The sequence below is a fragment of the Cavia porcellus genome, unplaced genomic scaffold (assembly GCF_034190915.1).
Source record: "Cavia porcellus strain 051 isolate PalLab524CR breed Dunkin Hartley unplaced genomic scaffold, mCavPor4.1 scaffold_23, whole genome shotgun sequence".
Lineage (NCBI taxonomy): Eukaryota > Metazoa > Chordata > Mammalia > Rodentia > Caviidae > Cavia > Cavia porcellus.
This window is the reverse complement of record NW_026947506.1, coordinates 58,081,056-58,104,895: the sequence shown is the minus strand read 5'-3', so window position 1 is coordinate 58,104,895 and position 23,840 is coordinate 58,081,056. Positions and strand designations below refer to the sequence as shown.

At 36.2% G+C, this 23,840-nt stretch overlaps 1 protein-coding gene across 9 annotated transcripts in view; it reads left to right on the top strand.

Moving 5' to 3' along the window:
* Auts2 (activator of transcription and developmental regulator AUTS2) overlaps positions 1 to 23,840 on the top strand; it is a 1,133,580-nt gene that overhangs the window by 270,425 nt on the left and 839,315 nt on the right. For all 9 annotated transcript variants that reach the window (XM_063233595.1, XM_063233594.1, XM_063233592.1 and 6 more), the window contains one exon: positions 16,112 to 16,324. In XM_063233595.1, coding sequence (XP_063089665.1) covers positions 16,112 to 16,324 — 213 coding nt within the window. Of the gene's footprint in view, positions 1 to 16,111; positions 16,325 to 23,840 lie in introns of those variants that run through there.

Genomic DNA, 23,840 nt, shown 5'->3' with positions numbered 1-23,840 from the left:
AGTGCTTTCAGCAAGTCCTTTTGGCTTATGCTTTTATATAGCAGTTATTTTCTCAAATTAGACATCCCTGTTGCCTAATAGGTAAACACAGAAATCATAGATTATGAGTTAAAAATATTGACAGCATTTGAAGTGCTATCCGTGAACATTTAATTCAGTTTAATTTTGTGATAAATCTTGTGTTTAATCCTCTGGTTACTCTGTAATCATGTCTGTATTGATCTTTTCTGAATGACTGCCTGAAATTTAATAAACTTTATTACCATTAACCCAGCACTTCTGAAGGAGAGATTGATCCCATTATCAAATCTGATAGCCAATAAGTACCTAAACATCACTAAATCTATCTATAGAAAGCCTTGGTAGAAGACAAGACAATGACTCGTTAAAAAAACTGGGTAAAACTTATATATGTTATTGTATAGCCTAATTGGTTCACTGTTAGCATCTAATTTCCTTATGCAAATTGACAATGTCATTCATCTCTCAAGTCAACATAATAGCCAACTGAAAGGACAGTCTCGTTTTCTCCATGATTGTAGAGTATAATTCCTTTTCATTGAAGAGATAGCTTGAGGGGTTTATTTGGTCTACGTCTCAGGTCACTGTGTGCATTTTAAGTTTACATTTCTGTGGCTGCAATCCTGCAGGGTAAGTACAATTTCAGTTTTATTTTTACTCATATGAGGTTGAAGCAAAAAAATCCTGTCTGGATAAATGCTGAAATAGAGAAGTTAGAAGTGGGGAGAGAGAGAGAGAGAGAGAGAGAGAGAGAGAGAGAGAGAGAGAGAGAGAGAGAGAGAGACAGAGACAGACAGAGACAGACAGAGACAGACAGACAGAGACAGACAGACAGAGACAGACAGAGACAGACAGAGACACAGAGAGAGAGAGAGACAGAGAGCGTACATGTAGAGTCATAGGCTTGAAATGCTATGAATAAGCTCTAACACTCAGAAAATCTTTGTGTCTCCTTTAACACTGTTATAGGCCATTTACAATATGTGCTCTGCAGAATTTTCACCTTTTTCCTTTGTAGACATTTACAGATTCTACCATTATACATTAATACTTATTTGAGTTACATTGACAGAATATCTGAAGCATTTCTACAGCTGTCTTTTTTTTTTAAGTTCAGAAAAGTGTCATTCTGAGCTGTATTTTACCCTGAAATAAGATAGTGCAGATTGTCACTTTTAGAAGAAAACTCTATCTTTTATTGCTGTAGATTGTTATGGCTGACGTGAATCCTTTAGAAAGAGTTCAGATATTTGATATAAGAGGGCTAGAGTTGGGTTAGCTTTCACTGTGGCTTAGAGAGGAAGGAGAGGCACACAGAAGAATTTTATAATGAAACAGTATTAAACTAAAATTTAAAGTTTCTCATAAAAGAATATAATCCTGATGCTTACAAAGAACATTATCATAACCTGGCAGTAGGAATGAAAATAGGATTAAAACTTTGGGAACTCTGAGTGTGTTGTCAGTTGCCGATGATCTGACTCTGAGGTGTCATTTATTTAGCAGACCTCAGACTTTTCACTTACAATATGAAAATAATATTGCCTACTGTAAAGAATTATTAGGAAAGCAAGAGGTGAAGATTTTAATAGATACCACTTTTGAACTTTGACTAACTATAAAAATACTAGTGCTTATGAGGAATGATAAATTAGTCTTTGCTTTATATTTAGAAATAGTCACATTCTTCAGTAAATCCATATCTATTTCTCAAATCAACGCATAGTTAGAACAAAGGAATGCAGAGGATATGCATATATATAAACATCTCACCGACATATTTAAAGGGCTGGAAAGTATGATGTAGAAGAATACCTGCTAAGTTCATGAACTGCAATGTACTCTTCCTGAGCATTTTCCATGTGGTAAGTAACTTCCCATATAATACATAAGAGACATTGAAGGAGGTCATCTGATGGAGGTCTCTAAATGTATAGATACTCAGATAGATTGGTCTCTGTCCTTTGGAAATTAATTAAAATTGGTTTCAGAAAGTCTGTAACACTTGCTTATAGAGTAGGAGATATACTTCTAGATATTCCTGTTACTTCTCTGGATCATTCTTCCTACAGTTCTTCTCCAAAGATGGAGAGTTACAGAATATTACTTACTTAGTAATTATTTCAAAATTCTGAACCACTTGAAAAACTTGAGCCATAAAGGGATTGCTCCTTATCCATATATCTTTAATACATATGCTGTAATATGTAAAATTACATTTATACTCAGAGCCTGTTTAGCACACGTTTTGCTAGTCATGACTTTTTCCTGTCTGAGTAGTCCTAAGTATCAGATTACCTTGCATAATTATAATCTTTTTGTCTGTAGAGTGAAGTGAGTGAAACCCCACCTCCCTGTGTGTAGGAGAAAGGAAGAGAGAAGGATTCAGAGACAGAGACAGACAGATGCTTGTTTTCTTACACTGACTTTCTGATAGGTGGTTCTTGTTTTTAAGCCATCACCTCTTGTTTCTAAAACAGCACAACCAATCTAACCAAAGTCAAGTGATATGATGTGCTCTGCTGTTTATAAGTGCCAACTTGCTGAGTTTGTGGTCTCACCAGGAACTTACTCCCTTTCATCTTGGGAAGATTAAAGGAAACTGATGATCAGAAGGGGACTATCATGACAGAAAGGAATAGGATTCTTGTATATGGTCTAGCATCCCAATGTTTTGCCTTCAGCTGTGGTGAATTTCATTTCACTTTGCTAGAAAAGTGAAATAAATGGTTTCACCGCATTATTTTTTAAGCGAAAGTAGTTTAAAGATTCATACAAGACCAAATAACTGTATTTTAGGTTGCATCTCTGATGTATATGTCATTTTCTTTTTCTTTTTGTAATGGATATGGAAACTGAAAGAAAAGGGACCAAATAAAACCTAGAATCTCTATCTTTCATGACTCCTCCAAGACAGGTATGAGCCATTCAATACATATCACAGTAACTATGAGTATCATTAAGCCAATTGCTGACTTCCTTTACAGACATTGATTATTTAAAATGAAAGTGTGTTTTATACGGGTACCTGGGGAAGAGAGGAAAGTAGTGAAAAAAAAAAAAAAAGGAAAATGTATATCACGTTACTATTCTGATCAAACATGAAGGTGTGAGGAGACTTTCATTGGCTAATCAAGTCTTGTCTGGAATATCAGGATAATAACATTAGCCTTACCTGATCTTTTATATTAGGAAGTTTTGAGATGTGGTAAAATGGCTTTGCTATCAAATCTCAAAGGTGGTGGCAACATTAAACATTTTGTTTCTCTTGTACTTAATAAGGCAATTTATGTTACCCTTTAGTCATCAGTAGAGGCCTTTTTATCTGGGCCTGTTTAACATATATGAGAACACTAATGGCTTCACCAGAATGTATATGTAAGGATGTAGTTAGGTGTAGGTTTAAAAGTTCTTGCATAGAAACCTAAAAGAGAAAGAGAGATGGAGTTGTACAGTTTGTATTATGGAAAAACAGCCTCTACAGTGAAATTGATAATTTCATTTCTTTTAATTCGTTCTTTCAGTAGCAGCCTTGTACTCTAGTGTTTACTAAGAAATCTGAAAAAATGGCAAGTTGTAGTCAGTGTCCTTCTGGAGACAATTCTGAGAACTACTAGCAAGACCTAATTATTATTTTTGCGTAATATTTAACACTTTTTCATATTTTATATGAAATGCTTTTACAGGAGTGAAAAATGGGTGTTCCAGTTTACACTCCTATCAACAGTGTACCACAGATTCCCTTTGCTCCTCATGCTATTAAGAACTTATGTCATTTTGATAGTACTCATCCAAACAGGTGCAGCCCTCTATCTTGTTGTGATTTTGATTTGTATGTTCCTGATGCTTTGTTGAGCACCTTTTCACATGTCTCTAGTTCATTTGTATATCTTTTTTAAAAAAAGGTTTCCTTACATCCTTTAAACATCGTATTTGTACTTGGAAAAAAATATGTAATTAAAGGAAATAACATTAAAATTAAATCTCTCAAATGTGTATATAATCTTAGTGGGTTAGAGTGAAAAAGCAATACTGAGTTGAGTGCTTTACTTTCTGTGTTCAGTTAACAACCTGACTTCCACCTCAGAAAGGCCTAACAGTTGCATAGTGCATCCTTTCTGCTGTGGCATCGATTAAACTCTCTTCTGGTGTGTGGTTCCATTTGCCCTTTTGGACTTGCCCTTTGTGTAAATTATTGCCCTGAAGCCCTCACTGATGAGATTTTCTGCCTCAGTCATGCTGTGCTCAGCTTTCAGAATGTTGCTTGTTATAGAGGAGTTAATTTTTTTAAGGTTTCCGTTTCGTCATGCTGTATTTCTCAGATTATCTGCAGGGACTATAATCCAATTTTAGGAATCCTTCAGGGCTGAGAGCCTAAACTGTTTTAAGCAATAGCATCTGGTTGCCAGGGACGCAACCACTTTGAGCATGTTAAGGTCTAACAGCAGCCAACTCTCAATTATCTATAGGCATGGGAGACTGCGGGATGTTTTCAATTTACAGTGTGTAAAAATCTCACTTAAGATGATAGTTGTGTTTTCATCCTACAGCTGAGTTTAGGAGAGCTTCTCAGTACTGGTGTAGTGTGTTTTTTCTTTTCTGATAATGGCAGTATACTTTTGACAGGTATCTTATACATTGAATTTATCTGTACTTTTTCTATTTTTTAACTTTTCTTCCTGTTAGGATTTCCCAGGGCATATCATTATGTGTCACCTATACTTTAATAAGGTCTTTAGTTTTGTTTTTGTTTTTTTACATTTGGAAACACTAACACTGTACTAACATTTGCTTTTGCTTTATTAATATACTTATAGATAAAGGGATGTGGACAAAGAGTAATCAGGGTACTAAGAATAAAGACAACAAAACTCTATAAAGGATTACTTAGAAAACTGACCTTTTAGACATTAAAAAAAGAGAGTATAATGTGAACTCTACTGTGTCATTGATGATGATGATGATGTGAATACTAAGCCCTTCTTCTCATTCTGATGGAGACATTTGTATTCCTGGCTGAGTTGTCTTCAGTTGAAGATTCATGGACACTTTTGTCCTAAAGCTCATCTTTCTAGCATGTGGCCACTTACTCATTTTAGTAATCTGAATTACGTTTCTTTTAATGGACATTGAATTTAACAGATTATTAATAAGATATATCAGTTGCACATGATGGCAAGGTTGCCATTTTAAAAAAAAAATTTATTTAAGGAGAAAAAAACCAGAAAAAAGGTACAAGTTATACAGAATTTCAGAAAAAATAAACAGTGGGAAATCACTAGATTACATATTATGTAATAGATTACATATTGTCATCTTAGAAATAGTTGTTCAAGTTATAAAATTAAAGCATATAAAGTGGACATTCAAACAGTGAAAAAAAAACAATATGCAAACAGTTCTGTTCAATGATCCAAAAAAACTCAGTAATATGGTTATCTATCTTATACACTTTAATATACATGCAGTTATATCCTTTAGAGCACTTTCCTTTCCTCTCTTTTGTACAATGACAAACATTTTGGGTTTTATTACTCCCACAGTTCTTATTACTTTTATTTGAAGAGAGTAAAACCAAATGTGACGTGACAGAACAGAGTCAGTCAAATCAAAAGGATGGACATAATATATAATGTAAAAACATAATACAAAGTGATCAACAATGGTTACCATAATGCCTCTTGCTATCTTAAAAAGAATTGCCTATATCATCAGTTACAATAAAATTGAACAAAACAGTAAAGAATAAAACCAAAACATTGGAGACATTACTGGTCTTCAAAAGAAGATAATAGTCAACCAGAATGGGTGTCATAATGAATCTTACTGTCTTCACAGTTGTTGCCTATACTTTCGAACTTGGTACTATCAAGCAAAACAGAATAGAGGAAAATCAGTCAAAACAAGATGGTGAGAGCAATACAGAGTTTCAAATCAAGTTAATAGGAAATCAAAGTGGGTTACTATAATATATCCTGCTATTTTATATTTATTTTTCCCTTAATTAAAAGGATAAAAATAAATAGTTAAAAAAGGAGATTGAGAGAAAAGAGGGTATAACAACAAAACTGCACAGGTCAAAACATTACCATTTAAGCAAAATAGTGTTTCACCTCAAGATAATCCCAACATAAAAGTAGTTACCATATTGTCTCTTTCCTTGAAATCTTTGAGTATAACTTTGTATACTGTACCATCAAACATAGCAAGACAATGTAAGGCCGTTCAAGGGAATGACATTATTACAGGGTATTTAGAATCAACTAACAGAAAATAAACAATGGTTTCTGTATAATCTCCTTGTCTATAAAAATTTTTGTTTATATTATTACATATAATAAAATCCAGTAAGATACAACCTGTTAAGACCGATGGAGACAGAAGAACAAAAGCTTGATGGGACTTCAAAACAAGATAATATTAAATCAGCACTAGCTATTATGATATCTTGTTTTCTCCAAAATAGCTCTTCTTACCATCTAACCTTCTCTGCCTCAGTTCTGTTGAGCTTTTTTTCTGTCATTAGTTGTCAGTTTGTCTTCTTCATTTTGCTTTCTGCTCCATTCATTGTGGCCTCTCTGCCACTATTTCTGGAATCTTGGTATTTTCCTTTTTTAGAATATCCTGCAATATTGTCTGTAGAGTTGAATTGGTGGTTGCAAATTTCCCTAGTTCCTCTTTATCCTGGAAGCACCTTGTTTTTCCATCAATTTCTAGGGACATTTGTGCAGGGTGTATCAATTTTGGCTGGAGGTTATTATCTTTCAAAGCTTGAATTATCCCCCCCCACCTCACTCTTCATGATTTGATGGTTTGTGCCGAGAAGTCTTCTGTAATTCTGATGGGTATTCCCTTGTAGGTGATCTGTTTCTTGTCTCTGATGGCTTTTAATATTCTGTTCTTATATTGAATTTCTGGAATTTTGATTATTATATGCCTGGGTGTAGCTCTGTTTGGGTTGTAGGTGGCTTGGGGTCCTGTATGCCTCATACATCTGAGTATCTTTACCTTTTGCTAAATTAGGGAAATTCTCCTGGATTATTTCTGTGAATAGCTTTTGTAGTTCATTTGTTTGTGTCCCTACTTCTTCTTTTATGTTCTTAATTCTTAAGTTATACATCCTCTTATCATCTTCTAGCCTTTGTATTTTTGCTGGTTTTTTTTTTTTTTTTTTGTTATTTTTAAGAAGTTTTTCATTTCATGCTCCCACCTTATAAATCTGTCCTCCAGTTCAGATAATCTATCCTTAGTGTTTCTTTGAAGCTGTTATGCCAGCTTTCAATAGAGTTTTTAGTTTCCTGGTAATCTCTTTGAATCTGCTTCATGTATTCTATATTTTCTCCATCAAACAATTGTTCCCTTTTTTTCTGTTCTTCCATTCCACCATCTGTTTTTTCTTGGGCAATGCTTAGCATTTCTTTAACTATTCTACTTATATCTTGCTTTATTTCGTTAAATACTTCACTTTTGAACTTGTCTATGAGGCTCCAGAGATAATGCTTTATTTCTATTGGTGCCGTGCCTGATATTGCATGTTTTCTGTCCTCATTCTCCTTTGCATTTACCTTTCCTGGATCAGTGCTCTCGGGATTGGGGACTGAGGACCCTTTCTTGCTCCCTCTTCCCATACTTTTTGTTCCTTCTGTACAAGTGTATATAGGAGACCCAGTTTTTTTTTCTTTGTCGGTTATAGTTTGTTTGAATCTGCAGGCTTGCTGCTCCCACCCACTGCAGTGTGCTAGGGAGACACAGACCTGGGCAGCCTTTGCTGGCCCCGCCCCTCTAGGTCAACCTACTGAAGGCTTCACTGCTAGGGTACACCTCCAAGCACTGGGACCTGGTTTGGGCTAGCCTACTGGATCTTAGTCTGTGGCGTCACCCAGGCCAGGCACTCCCCACCAATCCCGCTTGAGAGGGGAATATGCAACTAAAGTCACTGCATCCTCCTGTTCTGGCTAGTCTCCCCATTCCCAGAATGTCCTCTGTTGAAGCCTCCTAGTCTACGGAAGAGTGCCTGTTCCTCTCACTCACCACAGGTTGAAGCAGAGCTCCCAGCTAGTTCCTCTCTCAACTCAGTTCGCTGATTCCTGCTCTCAGAGCTTTTGTGCGTCTCTCTCCCTGCTGTGCGGATTCAGTTGCAGCAGCAGCAGCAGCAGCAGCAGCAGCAGCAGCAGCAGCAGCAGCAGCAGCAGCAGCAGCAGCAGCAGGAAATTTCAAGTTGTGGCTTCCAATGGCACGGGTTCCAGCTTCCACGCTGAGATTTTATCTGTTCCTATTATAGGACCGGGATTGCATTTCCAGTTGGTTTCTTTGAGCTTAGTTCGTTCCTGGGTCGGCAGGGTATATCTCCCCTTGCTTAGGACTCCTTCCACTGCACCATTCCTGGATTCTAACCTGGGTATCCTAGAGAGCCTCCATAGCTGCTGTTATCTGTCCGCTATCTTCTCCTGCAAGTCAAGGTTGCCATTTTTTTTGAGTAGAATTGACAAATGGTAATCAACATAAATTCAAAGTGTACAATTTGGTAAGTTTTGACCTGTGTGTAAACCATTGACAAAACCAAGACTATGAACATGTCCACTTAAAATTTCTTTTGTCCATATATAATGCTTGACAGGTATCTTATTTTCCCTATCTGTTTTATATCGCTATTGGTTTTTGTACATTTCCAAGAACTATACAAAATGTATTGTTTTTGTCTCTTGGTGTAATTATTTAGAAATTTGATTTCATTACAGCATGCATATCTAGGTTATTCATTTTTATTACTCTGTGGAATTTACTGAATGGTTATGTACCAGCTTATTAATCATTTTACTTATTTTACTTATTAGTCATTTTACTTACATTTGGCCTTCCAGGTTTATGCTCATTACAAACCTAATAATGAACATTCACTTGTAAGCCTTTATTTGGACATCTGTTTTTATTTCGTCATACAACCTAAGGATGGAAATGATGGCTTATTGGTAGGTGTAGTTTAAAAAAAAAAGCAAACTGTTTGGATATGTGGTACTGTGCCTTGAACTCTTGCTAGGCATATGTTCTAGTATTGAGTAATATCTCTAGCCCTTTGCAGTTTATTTCAAGCAGGGTCTTGCTATGTTGTTCAGGTTGGTCTTAAACTTGTGATCTCTTGCCTCCCAAATAGCTGGGTATGGATGCACATCATAGCATCTGGTTTCGTTGCACTTTTTCTTTTTCTGTCTGGGCTTGAGTATGGGACTCTAGTGCTGTGTTGAGCTATGTATCTACACCCTATGTGGACAACATCAGTTCCAGCTTATTTTGGAGTTTTATAGAAGCTATCAAAAAAATTTTAAGGTGACTTGTACTATTTTACATTTCTACCCAGTAGTATATTAGAGTGCCTTTACACTCTTGCCCATACACGATACGATCATTCTTCTTACTCTTGACCTTTTTGATATATGTGTCTTATTATGGTTTTCAGTTGTACTAGTGTAATGACTGCTGTTATTATGCACTTTTCCATGTTTTCATTGCCACCTAGATATTTTCTTTAGTGAAGTATCTATTCAAATCTTTTGACAACTTTATAAATTCAGTTTTGAGAATTTTTAATGTATTCTGTATATTACCTTTTATCAGAAAAACATTTTGGGACTTTTTTTTGTAATACGCCTTGTCTTCATTTTTAAAGTTTTTTCTAAGAGATGTTTTAATATTTGATGAAGGATAGCTTGTCACTTCTTCTATGGATTGTGCTTTGAGTATCATATTTAAGAAAATCATTGCCCAACCCAGGGTTCTAAGAGTTTTGTCCTAGAAGTTTTATAGTTTTGGATTTTATATTTAGGTCATATTATATTCATTTGTTATTGTTTATTTGGACTGAAGTGTGGATTAAAATAAACTTAATAGTTACTTGTCCGTTCAGCATTTATTAAGATGACTGATGCTCCATAGAATTGCATTTGCTTCCAATCAATAGTGTGCCAATGTGTGGTGTCTTTCTGGAACTTCTTTCTGTCCCATAGATCGGTATTTCTATCTTTATGCCAATGCAGGCATACAGTTTTAATTCGGTGTGTTGGATGGTAGCATCACTTTGCTTCTTACCTAACTCACTTAATTATTGTAGTTCATTGATTTGTCTGCTGTCCTGATTGCACTGTCTCAGTTGGTTTGGGAATCCATATTTAAAACAAAAGGCCAAAATGTATCACATATAGTACGTGTATTGATTGTTTTTTAAAAAAAGATACTAATATCTGAGATTAATTTTTCAGTACTATACTGGGCATTTTATATATTTACTTATAAATTGCTACATACAATCTGTGCTGCTTATTAATAAGTTTAGGTTTTAGAAGTCTATTCATACGTCAGTTTGCTCAAAAGTCTAGAGTGGAGAACCAACATCAACACAGCCACATAGACTTGAGTTATCACAAAATTGTATGTTTTCTCAATTTTCATTTCTTATAGTAGACAGTATCACTTTTTTTGCACTGAGGCATTGACGGAATAAGTGCTTGTAAAAACTTCTCAAACAGTGGTGTAAATGCTGTACAATAAAGCAACAAAGGACTTGACCGACTAAAATGACAGCACACAATTGTTAGTGTCATTTGATGTTGGCAGGCAAAGCACTTTTTCTTTCTTCCTGGCTTGTTATTTTCTTTGTAAGTTCTTAAGATCAAATAACTAATAGATGATGTTCTGTTTAAATTGTGTCCGTCTCACACACACAGGCACTTGCAGACACACATAGCACAGATGCTTCATAAGTGATGGCTGCTCACAAATTAGTTTGGTTTGAAAAATCAGATGGAGACTCTTTTTAAAACTCATTTCATGCATGGCAGGCAAATTGTGCCCTCATTTTCTATTGTCTCTGGCTTTATCTGTAATCAGCAAATGGAGCCCTGCAGCCTATACAGTGTTTCATCTGCAATTTGTTGCCCTTCCTTAGTTTGCACAACACTGAACCATCTGATTTCGAAATTCAAGAGTGTAGAGGAAGCGTTTGGTGGAAGATTATATAATTTGAGAGAAGGGAAAGTCAAGAGCAAGATCACCTGTTTGCAAGAAGGCTAGTGTTGAAGGAAATTGCTTTGGTTTGTCAGTATTTGAGCTTCTCAATGGATGCGCTGCTGTGACCTGCCCTCCAGCAACCAGTGACCTAAAAATCACAAAACTTCAGCTATTCACGAAACCTCCTCCCATCTGTTGTGAGAGGCTTGTATACTTGCCCCCTTTATTGCTAGCAGATATGTTCAATTATTTTACTATTCAGGCAGCCTTCAGCTTGTGACTGATTGGCTTTCTTTCCTGCTTCTTCTTTGATTTTTAGATGGATGCCATCATGAAGTTTTTCTAGATTTTTTTAATACTCTTCTGCCATCAAACCCTTTCTCTCCCCATGCTTGTATAGTAAGGCAGATTTTCATCTCTACTGTATTAGAGTATCTGGGCATGAAGGAGAATTTTTTTTTTTTTTTTTTTGTGAAGGAGAATTAAATTTGATCTAAAACACAACAAAAAAGAGAAAAACATACATTTTTTTTATACATGTATAAGAACCTCCAATGGAAAATAAAGACTGGAAAAAGCAGTAAAACCAAAGTTGTTATTTAGAAGTGGCAGTTGTGGGAAAGTAAAATAATATGTATGGAGAAACATAGCTTAAGAGTTACTTAACAAGATCTATTTGTACAGTTTTTTATAGGGCCAAGACATCCCATTGCTGATAGTAAGACAGTTTCTTCTCTCTTGATACAAGAAAAGAGCTTCCTTCGCATTGGAATTTTCTTTTTTCCCTGGATCTGGTTATAAAGTTTCTTTTCTCGTGATGCTTGAAAGGCAGACTTCCTCTTGTGTATGTTGTTCTTCAAGGGTTTTAGTTTAGGATAATCCTTATGACAAGTGGTACTTATTCTGGTAGCATGTTTTGCCTCTCTCCATTCATTTGCTAAATGCTTTCCTTTCAGAACATGGGGTAGTCATCTTGGTTTTAAAAAGCCCTGCAGGTAGCCAGTTAGCACTCAGGAAACTGAGTCAGGAGGATCAGCATGAGTTTCAGGCCAGCTTGGGCTATATATACCAAGACCCTATCTGAAAAAAGACCTGCAGGTAGTTCTGATAGACAAATTTCCTTTGGGCACCACTACCCAAAGGATCATGAGATCATGGTACTGAGATCATGATAGAATAATGAAACAGGCCATTACAAATTGCTATTCATCAATCCCCAAAGGTTATTTTCATAAATTACATAATTTTTTTCACCATATTGCAGCAGTATTACTATAGAGAGTGGCAAACTTTCCTTAAGGATGTTCTTATATTACTGTTCGGTTGGTGTTATATGTATGGATGCATGTGTGTACACATATACATGTATGTAGTCACTATGAAACTGTTCCAAGTGTTGATAAGGTGATTATAATGAATCCTTTTGTCTTTGACTCATTGTTTATATTGACACATTTTAGTCATTTTTTTCCTCTAAGACTATCCTTGAAAAGTTAAATGATTGTTTTATTTTATACATAGTAAATAGTTAATAAATGTTGATAATGGGAGTGAACAATGGGCTAGCTTATTCAGATTTATAACAAAGGGTCTATACAGAAATTTATAAATGAAGATACAGGGGCTGGGGATTTAGCTCAGCGGCATAAGCGCCTGCCTTGCAAGCAGGTAGTTGTGAGTTCGATCCCTGATACCGATAAAAAAGAGAAAAAGACCAAAAAAACCAAAATGTTAAGGTAATCTCTACTCTTTGAAAATATAAACTTCTTATATAGTAAAAACTTTTCCAAGTCTATTTTCTCTTACCTCTTAAGTCACCACTTCTATATACCCCATGATCTATTCCCACCCCACCTCTGTGGAAAATCTTAATATTAATTGAAGCTAAGATGATTGTACTGCTGTTGCTAAGACTTCAGCAGTCTCTTACAAGCTAATGTCACCACATGGGGTCCATTTACTCTGTGTAGCTATCTGCAGTGCAGTGAGAATGCCTTGATTAATATGCTACATGAAAATAAAATGGATCTGGAAATATTATAACATGCTCTCATAAATATTAATTCACATTTATATGGAATTACACATAATTTTCAGTATACTTTCGAGGCATCTTGAGTATGAAAGTACTGGTCTCTAAAAACAATGGCATAATTTTTTAGAAAGGGCAGTTAATATTAAATACCGATTGTTTATTAATCTGGTACTTTGCATGTACATGGTGTGGATCAGTATAGGTGGGTTGTAGGACAGAGCAAGAGTTTTTTTTTTTTATCCTATAAATAGCTTTTGTATTACCCTTAGAGAGTAGTACAATTTATTCATATTATATAGAAGCAGCTCAGGTGGAACTCACCTGTTTCTTCTGCCATTGTTGCCATTATTCCTCAGAGTCTTTTCATGACAGCCAACTATTTTATTTAAATATGACGCTAAACATAGAACATTTTTGAGTTGAGCAGATATGTAGCAGCTGACCAAGGTAGTGCACAGTGGACAAAAGAATTCAATTTAGTAGACATTTATTCAACCTTTACCACATGTGAGTCACTGCATGCAAAAGGAGCTGGGGATCAATGGCCTTTGCACTTGCTTTGGTTTCAGTGTCCTCTTTACCACTTCTTAGCACGTCCTCATTGCCTCAGAACTGGCCCTCATAGCAGAGGGAAGATCATCTGCAGTGGTAGCAACTAAATGTTAGACCCAGAACCACTCACTGGCCTTATGGAACTTCTGTCTTTGATATTAAGTCCATTATCTTTAATATTTTTTTGGTCAAAGGATGACTCTTTCTCCTTTTTGGCATTTCTTGCTATTTCTGTGATCTTTCTTATATGCCTGCAGTGCCTGCTAAGTGCATTGGTTTCCTAACATTATCAGCTTTTCTAGCTTGCTTTGCTGTTTATTGGTGGCAATTTAAAATATTTTTAAAAAATTACTTCTGTGGTTTATCATTACTGTGTTATAGCTAGTTTTCACTTGTGTGTATTTAGCAAGCATATATTGATCACCTATTGATTTATAAGAAACATTCCATGACAATCAAGTATTGTGGCATTTATTATATGAAACATTGGGGCTATTGACATTAACTGCTTAGTCTTTTCCTTTTTACTTTCTTTTGAGGGATTACACTGCCAGCTGCACAAGGCTGCAGTACAAAACCTATGCACCAGCTGTTCTCTGTGCTTATCCTCTCAGATCTCAATCAAATAAGATTCATCTCCTCAACCCTAACATTCTACTCTCGTGTACATTATTTTCCTCAGTTTTAGCACCCTTTATTTTTCTTGTAGAGTGGGTTAGTTAATTTGTGTTTACTATATATGAGTGACTTCATTAACATGGTCCCCTAAATCCTAAGACCTATGAGGGTAGGAAGTTTTCTTTACACAGTTGTCTTTCTATCATCTGTATCGGTCAATATTAAGTTTATTCTTGGCATTATATTGAGTACAGTATTTGTTGAGTAAAGGCCTGGGAACAGAGTCCTAAAAGAAAGGTCTCCCTGAATAGGCAACAATTCTATAAGAGTCCTTGTAATAGGAAAGGAAGAACGTGGAAGGTAAGACTAAAGAGAGTAAAGCCTTTCTGAGCCCATTCAGGTTATTATGACAAAATAATGTAAAGTGAGTCACTTAAAAAAAAAAACAAAAACATTTTTCACAGTTGTTGAAAAACAGCATGTTTAAGATCAATGGGCCAGAAGAGTCAGCATCTGGTAAGGACTGGTTCCTTATAAATTGTGCCTCTAAGCTGTTTTTCACATTGTGGAAAGCATAAGCAAGCTGAAGTTTCTTTTATAAGAGGACTGCTCTCACTACTAAAGTGTTTCCTTCCTGATCAAACCATGGCCAAAGTTCCCTTCTTGTAATTGTATCACCTTGGTGGGGGAAAGAGGGAGGAATACAAATTTCAATATGTAAATTTGGAGGCTTCACAAATACACAGGCATTTGCAAGGGCGTAGGTTTCAAACTTACAGACATGACCAATTTGAGGAAAGTTGTTGAGGAGCATTATATATGTCAGTAGTGAGTGCTGAGGTATGAAAAACAGTGGAGTACATAATTATTTGAAAAATACTGGACATAAATGGGAGAAAAGAGAAAGTAGTACAGAAAGATAAGTAATGGGAATTTTAATTTTTTTCATTTTTAAATGTACCATTATGATGGCAGAATCTGAGAGGGAGGTTAGAATGATTGAGGACAAAATGGTTTTCATTTAGTGGTTAGTGTGTACAGAATTTCTCAGGGTTCAAAACAGGACATGTTATTTGATATTCTGTGAATCCATTATGCACATGGGCCCAGGGTTGCAATGACTTACTTCAAGTCTCCTAATGAACATGTCAGAGTCTGGAGTGAACTTAGGCCTTTTGAACTCTAGCAGGTCTTATGGACTGAGATTCTGGCCTAGAATATCTACAAGTTCTAGAATGGCTCCCCATTCTAGAAGAACATTGATTTCTTGTCTCCTACCCATCCCCCATTTCCACCCGCATTCAGGGATATACAAAAGTTCTTGGTGGTAATACTGTCATTACATTTTGTGAAGAAAGTAGAGATTTAGAATACTCAGAGTAATGTGATAAAAGTATAATGCATTAAGGGAACATTTTAATCATATGTATTGACAGTTTCTTTCTTGCTGGCTCATATCCAGCTGGTTCTGATACGTTCAATCTTGTGCATTTTCTTTTGAATCCAACAAGCACTTAGTACATTTTTGGGGAACATACAGTAATTGATACAACAATTTGGAAAGTAAGTGTATTTAGCTTCCTATGGGAATTTCACGTGATGAATCTAGCACTGAATCAAATAAAAAGTCATTATCCCAGGTACCAGAAAATCATTTTCGATGGACAGTTATGTGGCTTTTTGAGTTTTGTGCCCAGTAAGACTAGATAGGATGTATTTGTAGTGACCTCAATGATTCAGATAAATTAAGCACCATGCTCATAGTTTTAGGTATCATGTCCCTTTTTTTCTCTTTGTCTCCCCTTTTTGTTAATATTTAACCTATATTTTGGGTGGACCCTAGATACCTATTAACCACCACTTCTCTTTGCTTCTCTTCTACAGAAAGATGTAGCACTTAAGCCTCAGGAACGTGTAGAGAAAGGCCAGACTCCCCTGAGTAAGAAGAAACGAGAAGCACTTACAAACGGCTTGTCCTTTCATTCAAAGAAGAGCAGGCTCAGCCATCCACACCACTACAGTTCAGATCGAGAAAATGACCGCAATCTCTGCCAGCATCTCGGGAAGAGAAAGAAAATGCCGAAGGGACTCAGACAGGTGAGGAAGGTTGAATTTATTCTTTGCTATGGCCTTTTCAGGTGCCTATTACACTGTGGTTCTTCTGAATAGGTAGAGAAGATATCCTTGGTGGGGTGCAGAAGTGGCTGCTCCCCTGAGTTGTGTGCTTATTTTTAAATATGACCCTAGTCTTGGTGATTTTTGTTAGGATTTAAAACTTTATAATGATACCATTTCAGTCTGATATTCTCTGTACAGCAAAGTTTCAACTGGTGCTTGAGGCTGCAGTCTTCATAATCATCAAGATGGCTTGTGGAGAGAGAGCTTCATAATTAGGACAAATGGAATAGGGAAATTTGGCAACATCCATTACATAGCTCATGGTTTTGAGGTGCTAGAAATGATGGTGTATGCCTGCTATGCCTTGAAAAAGATTGATACTTTCCATGACAATCAAGTATTGCGGCATGTGGGAGTGCGTGAGCACAGAAATGAGTTAGACTTTTGGTGCTTTAGTTGTTCTCCTTGAGCCATAACTCAGGATTATTTTTGTGAGATCTGTTGATGAAAAAAAAGTTTTGGAGGAGGGCTCTCTGGCTTGTTAATAATTAAGTTTCAGTGATACCCAGGCCAATAAAGATCTTGGTATTTGGGGAGCCTTTCTGCCCCTGGAAATTCTGAAATGAGATGGAATAATAATATAAAAGGAAAAGCTGTTTATAGCAAATTTTCTGCATTAATAGGGAGGCTTTAGTGCCTGTAGAGTTTACCTGTATCTTGGGTGTGTTTTGTTTTTGGTGAGAATATTGGGTGGAATTGACTATCACTTGCAGGAAGCAGAGGGAGAATTTCACAGAGCAGGTGTTGCTAATTAGAAGCGGAGTGGGTAATTTCTAGATTGCAGATGTTTGTTTGCAGAGGAAAAGATCTGAGATCATACAATACAGTGATTCCACACCTTATAAACCATTAAAATTATATGAGGAATCTCACTAAACACAAATTTCTGGCTTCTCCCTAGGATCTAATGAAGTTTGTAGATTAAGAAACTTTCTTTTAGATAATGGTCAGGCTGATTTGATAATCAGTTTTATGAGGCATCAAGTGTGCATTTTGGGTGGTGATTTTTAGTTTTAGAAAGATCAAAAGCACCAAGAAGATATAAATTGGGAGTTTGGTGTCAGAGTTCAGCTAAATGGGTAATGAAGACTATTAATATGAAAAAAAAATACCTGGAATAATAAGTTTCAGTGTAGACTTGAAGACATCCATTGTAATGCTCTCAAATCTGACACTCTGGGCAGTTCCAAAGGTGTACATGTAGTCTAAAATCTCATGTTGAAGTTAAAACAGTAATTACTCATGTTTATCTATACTTGTATCCAGTCTACAGTAATTTTGCTACAGGCATTCATTGAGATAGCTTTATATAGTATAACCTGTAATTCATACTATAACCCTGCTTGGTATGTAATTATTGTGGTTAATTTACAGATGTGGAAACTGGGGCTCAGAGAGATAAAGTAGTTTATCAGAGTTCATCTGGCAGTGAGACACAGAACTGAAATTTAGACTCAGATTTCTCTATCTCCTAAGTTTGCTTGGTTTCCTCTGTACGTTCTGTCTTCTTTGCTTAAGATAAAGATTGGGAACAAAGAGAAAGAACTGTAAGTCAGAAGATGGAAGGCGTTTACTACAAGTATTTCTAGGAACTACAGGATTAGTTTGGTCAGCATAACTTTGGCCACAGAAATGGCCTATGAATGTAAACAAGAAATGGGGTAGAAATACTCAGTTCAAAGGTGGGTAAAAAGATAGTTTGAAAGTAACAAAATCTCTCCTTTCCATAAGTGAGAAAAGTAATTATTCCTCGTGGAGAGAAATTGAATTTTTTTTTTTTTAACTGCAGTTTCTCTTTTCCAAGCCTGCCTGCCCTCCCAACAGGGTATTTGTAAGCAGTCTCCTTACCCTTTCAGGCAAGAAATCAACTTATTTCTGACCTGCATATGAAGCTGTGGGTTCTTATCTTTGATTCCTGTTCTCTCTGTCTTTTCTATTCTCTCTTCTCAAAGTTTGTTCAGTTTTGTGAAGCTTTTAGTTTCCTTTTTATCTGCTGAAAGTGTTTATAATCATGAAACAGTGATAGCATCTTGTGCCTATAATGTGAGTAGCTTTTGATCTTAATTGTGAACCTTTTGGTACTAATTTTATTTGAAATGAAAGTTATCTTCATTTTAGGTAATGTGTTTAAAAGGTAAATATGTTGAGAATTTGTGAATCACAAATAAGAGTGAATCAGCTGATAACTGAGATAAGCTCATAGCACTTTTTGTTTGTAATATTCCTAGTACCCTATGTGCTGTTATGAAAATAGAAATCAATAACTCTAGAAAATGAGGGATTTAGATTGGAAAATTTCATAGTTTCCCTTTTGAGTTGAATGATTCTTTAAATTTATGGATAACACAGAGAAATATGATGTTATAGAGGTCTGTAAAGGAAGAACGTAGTAGTCTGAATGTAATTTTGTTTTAATATCTCTCAGCCTGTAACTTTCAGCTGTGTAAAGACATTTAAAGAGACGAGTCAGTTGTATTTGTAGAAGTATAGTTAGTTATGCCTCCACTCAGACAAATGCCCTGTATTTTATGATAACTGATAAAAAGTAGGATACAGGTGTTTAATGGCCACAGTAGATGTTAAAAATCTTGCTGTAAGTGTAGTTAATGGTTGCTTTCGTCTCATCATAGATACCTTTACATATTACTGTCACGTTTTCCCCCTGCCTTTGCTTTTTACTAGATAAATTGACTAATGTGACTATTTTAGATGGAAGGTGACCTTAAGATGAGAATTGAGCTGTGAGGAGCATTTCTAAATTAATAGGTTGTCTTTTAGTGCCACTTATTGAGGGAACTGTAATCTGAAGAACTATAGATAAAAGCAAGCAGTAGGATGCATGAACTTAGTCTTTATTTCCCACTTGAGGAAAGTAGTTTGCATCTTTTTAGGAATTGGTACTTCTTGAGTAAGCAACTTAATACAAAACTTTCGTATAATTATGGGAGGACAGTTTTTCCTTTGTACAGAGGAAGTATTATGTTTTTCCCCCTGACAATCCATTGAAAGCAACTGATCTTTTTATTCCAAGAGTATAATAATATACTCTTAAGAGAAAGGTATGATTTTAAAATTAAACTGCATTTTCTTCTCTTGTCTGGTTATGAAATCTCAACTCTTGTGATATGTTTATCCTGTCAAAAGAAAGCTTTTAAATTGGAAATTAACTTATTTGTTGGACTATATTTTTAATCGTTAATATATACTAGACTGTATTAATTAGCTTTTGTGTCACTGGGACAAAATACTGGATATATACAACTTGAGGAGAGTTTGATTTGGCCTTCCATTTTCAAAGAGGTGTCTATGGTAGAATAGCTCGAAGGCAAAAATGGCTTGGCAGAGAAAAGCTGCTCAACCCACAGCAGGCAGAAATGAGGAGGAGCCAGGGACAAGAATACATTCTTTCAGGTCATTCCATGACCTGCCTCTTCTGATGATGGCTGGCCTCCTATATTTAAGTATAAACACATCAGTGGGTGAGCATAGTGTTTTTGTGATCCAATCACCTCTCGAAAGCCCCATTTCTCAACATGTGAGACTTTGGGTGCACATTTGAGATCTATATCATAACACTGACTTAGAAGATACTAATCTGGCAATTATCCCTGCAAATTATTGCTTTTTTCTTCTATTTTTCTTGACAGGATCTTGCTATGTAGTTCAGGCTGGTCTTGAATGCACTATGTAATCCAAGCTGGCCTCCAACTTGGGTCGATCTTCCTGCCTCAGGATCCTGAGTGCTGGAATTATAGGTGTGTGCCGCCATGCCCTGGAAGTTGCGCTTCTTATTGTGCCACATTTAAATACTTCTTTATTCCCAAAGGGATTTTTAAAAAAAACTGATGAAGATTATTTGTGGCACAAAATATTTCTGACCTCTCTAGCATTATCCTTGCTCTACATTGAACTACTAGTGCTTGTCATGTGGGCACCCAGAGCTTATATTCAGAAGCTTCTAATAAGACCGCGTAGACTGTTTTTCCTCTTACTTAGATTTGGTGGTCACTGGGGGAATCAAAACTGAGGTTGCATAGGTCCTTTATGTGTGAATATTCTTCTCTAATCGAGAAACATAAGGAGGTCATGTGCTATCAAATTTACCTGATTCTTCTCTATTTGAGAAACATAAGAAAGTCATGTGCTATCAAACTTACCTGCCAGATTATGACTTTAGGTAGCAATTTTTGAAAAATTAACCCTTTCCAGAGCACTGAGTGAACTCAGTTTTTCTTTCAATGTATGATAACTTCTCGAACATGGGAAATGTTTTTAAAATGTATTATTTTGTAGTTTAGAACAAATAGCAAAGAGGTTTTAAAAATAGAGCAGCAATGATGAATAGTTAATGAGAGTTCAGAGAACTTTCAGATTTGGCTCCAATTGGATTTCTAAATCTCCATTTAGCCCATTAGTTTGTCCTTTTTTTCTAGTAAGAACTAAACCAGAAGAAATAGGTTGAAATGTGGTAGAAGCCATTGTTAAGTTACATAAACTTTGCTAAGGAACATTAGGAAAATAAAGAAACATAAGGAAAATGAATGAATGGATCACCAAAGTGCATCCCAGACTTCTCCCTCTAATTGAATTTTAGATGCCAAAAAGCTATTTAACAGGGGCAGAGTTGCCCAGAGAACAGGCAACTTATTGAGAATAGGTCATATATGACTAGAAGAATGCATTCATTTCATCTGAAAATAAAGAAATTTGGGAATATGTCAGAAATTATAGCAGGTAGACTCTAACCTTGCTGGCAAGGATGGCTTATGTGGTGTTATAGATTAAGAATTGGTGGTCAACTTAATGCCAGCTGGATCACATCAGCATAGCATTGAGCGAAGATGCTCCACCTGAGGAAAGTTGCCAGGATAAATAGGTGGAAAAGAAGGGAGGTGTTGAGGGTTGAGGCATTAAGGAGGCATTGTGGGTTCTCCTAGGAGTTGCTGTCTGAACTGTTGGTTCTTCTGGAGAAGCCTTGGTCCTCACATCTAGTATTGCTTCCTGGCTCCGGAGGGCTAGACATTGTGCTGTTTGGTCTCCAGGATGAGCTCGTCATACTGCTTCCTGGCATGTACCCAACTGTGCTTGTCATTGGAGGAGCTCTGGGCCTCCATGTCGCTGAGGACGGCTGTGGTGCCTTTCAGGATAGCCCTAGTCTTTGTTGTAGTGTGACTTCTCGGCTCCAGCTTAAAGCCCTCATCCCACTAGCACAGCTCCTTCATCCTGCTGGCATAGACTTTCTAGCTTCCACCACTGACTCTTGGGTCTTTCTGGCACAAATCCGTAAAAGAGACTTGTGTGAGTTCTTCTTGTGGGCTCTGGATCTCCAGTTGGACTCGTGGGAGGCATTGTCCTGAGCTCTGGGTTTTTATCTGGACTCATGTGGGACATTGCTGTGGGGGTTAGGCTCTTGACTAAATAATCTATGTCTTTGGTGTTGCGAATAGATTTCCTGCGTTTTCCTGTGTTAACTTCCGGTGACCATTATAAAAATATTATAAACTCCATGTCCTAATCCTAGTTGTTCTCTGTGTACAACCCCTGACTACAACATGTGGGCATGCCTTACATGCTTTAAACAAGTTGATCTGGATTGGTATTGCTTGTAATGAATAGAAATTTGCTTTTTTCTCTGAGAATCTAGTATGGTAGAGTCAAACTTGGTAGAACTCTTATAGCTGACATTGTAAATTGTAGATACCAAAATGCCTGCTGATCTCTAGGAGAAGAGGAATCAATTCTAATGCCACGTCTTTGAAAATAGAGCTGTTATTAAAGTAGTGTGTGGTGGTTGCATTTGCCCTATGTATTGGCGTTGCTTGTTGGCCTTTTAGAGTAAGTGACTGTGATGGTATAGAAGGGTCCAGGTGTCTAAAATATCAGACATGTTACTTTTCAACCTGATGGAGTAGTATAACATGTTCCTTCCTATTTTGAGTGTTTGCTAGCAGAGGCTTGTTCTTTTATTTCACTGAGTCTTACTTGTGATGACTGAGTAGCTCTCTGTGACATTTGTTACTAATAGAAATCACCTTGCATGGGAGATTTTATAATGGAACATTTGGGTTAAACATACCCAATTCAGATCACATTTCTGGAGACCTACTAATTAGTTTTGGGTGAAACTCTAGTCCAAAAACTGCACAGGTATTTATTGAGCTTGACTCTAGAGTCTATATGTTTCAGGGAATCAGAGCATTTGAAATATGAATGTAATTTGGGATTATACCTTCAAAATGGAAAAACATATGAAGTTTACTATGTGTTCTTTCATAAATACATTTATTATAATGGTTAAATGCCTGAAGATATGTTGAACTATTATTATGAAACATGAGGTTCAGTAAGCCAGTTTTACCTCATACTTCAGAATTTCAAGTTTAATGTGTTAATTGATATTCCATTTGCTTTTCAAGAATTGTAGTCAGGTGAAGTTTACAAACTGTGGTACTGAATAATATTCTTTATTCTGACTTTTTTCCCTTCATGAAATTACAGTAGTAAGAATAACAATGCATAGGAAAGGTTGAAAAAATAAAAACTGGTTAACTATCTGTCTTGGAATCTTGGCTGAATTGAATAAGATGCCAGCTTTTAACATCTGGTTATTGGAGATCTCCAGCCCACAACTGTCTCAATTCAGAAGTAGCTGTATTACAGTAGTCTTTTGGAAGTTTTTGTTAGCAATTGAGATAAAACCAACACCAGAATAATAAGGAGCTATATGAAGGACGGGGTTTTGGAGGTTTATTTCTGTTCCTTCTCCCTCTTGAAATGAAGTCTCACGCCCAGAGTTGCTCATATTGGTCTCTACTTTTTGTTCTGATATTTTTACCTTTTCTCCTGAATGAAGAGACTTCAAGTGTGTGCTTATAAGCCTTGCAAAGGATGTTTTTACTTAACTTGAACATTTGGAAACAGTGATGATTTATTGTTTTCTTTTTGAATTATCTGCTATTCTATTTCCTGACTCTAGATACTGTTTAGTCTAACAGTGAAGGTGAACCTTTTTGAGATGGGGACTCAAACCGTAATCCAAAAACCCACTTATTTATCACAAAGTACCAATACTGTAATTAAACCAGAATGCTGAGGTTTTCATTTAGATAAAAATAATTTATACATTAACATCTTTTGTCTTAAAAAACAATGTTACATGCCATAAGTTTGCCATGAATGGTCCAGGATATAGTCTGTGAACCCTAAATATTCAGAAGAGCCAGTATAATTGTTTGTGAAGCGCTATGGTAGTTGTAATTTTAGTAAAAATCTGTAGGAAATCTCTCCAGTAAGTGTAAAAATCTGTGTGACTGAGTCTGAGAAAGGGTTCTGTGTCTACTGTACTGAGAGCCTGTTGCGGTTTAGATCTAAAATGTCCCTCAAAATTCTCAGGAGTGCAGCAGGTGATGGGATGGTGGGGGCACTTCACTCCTCA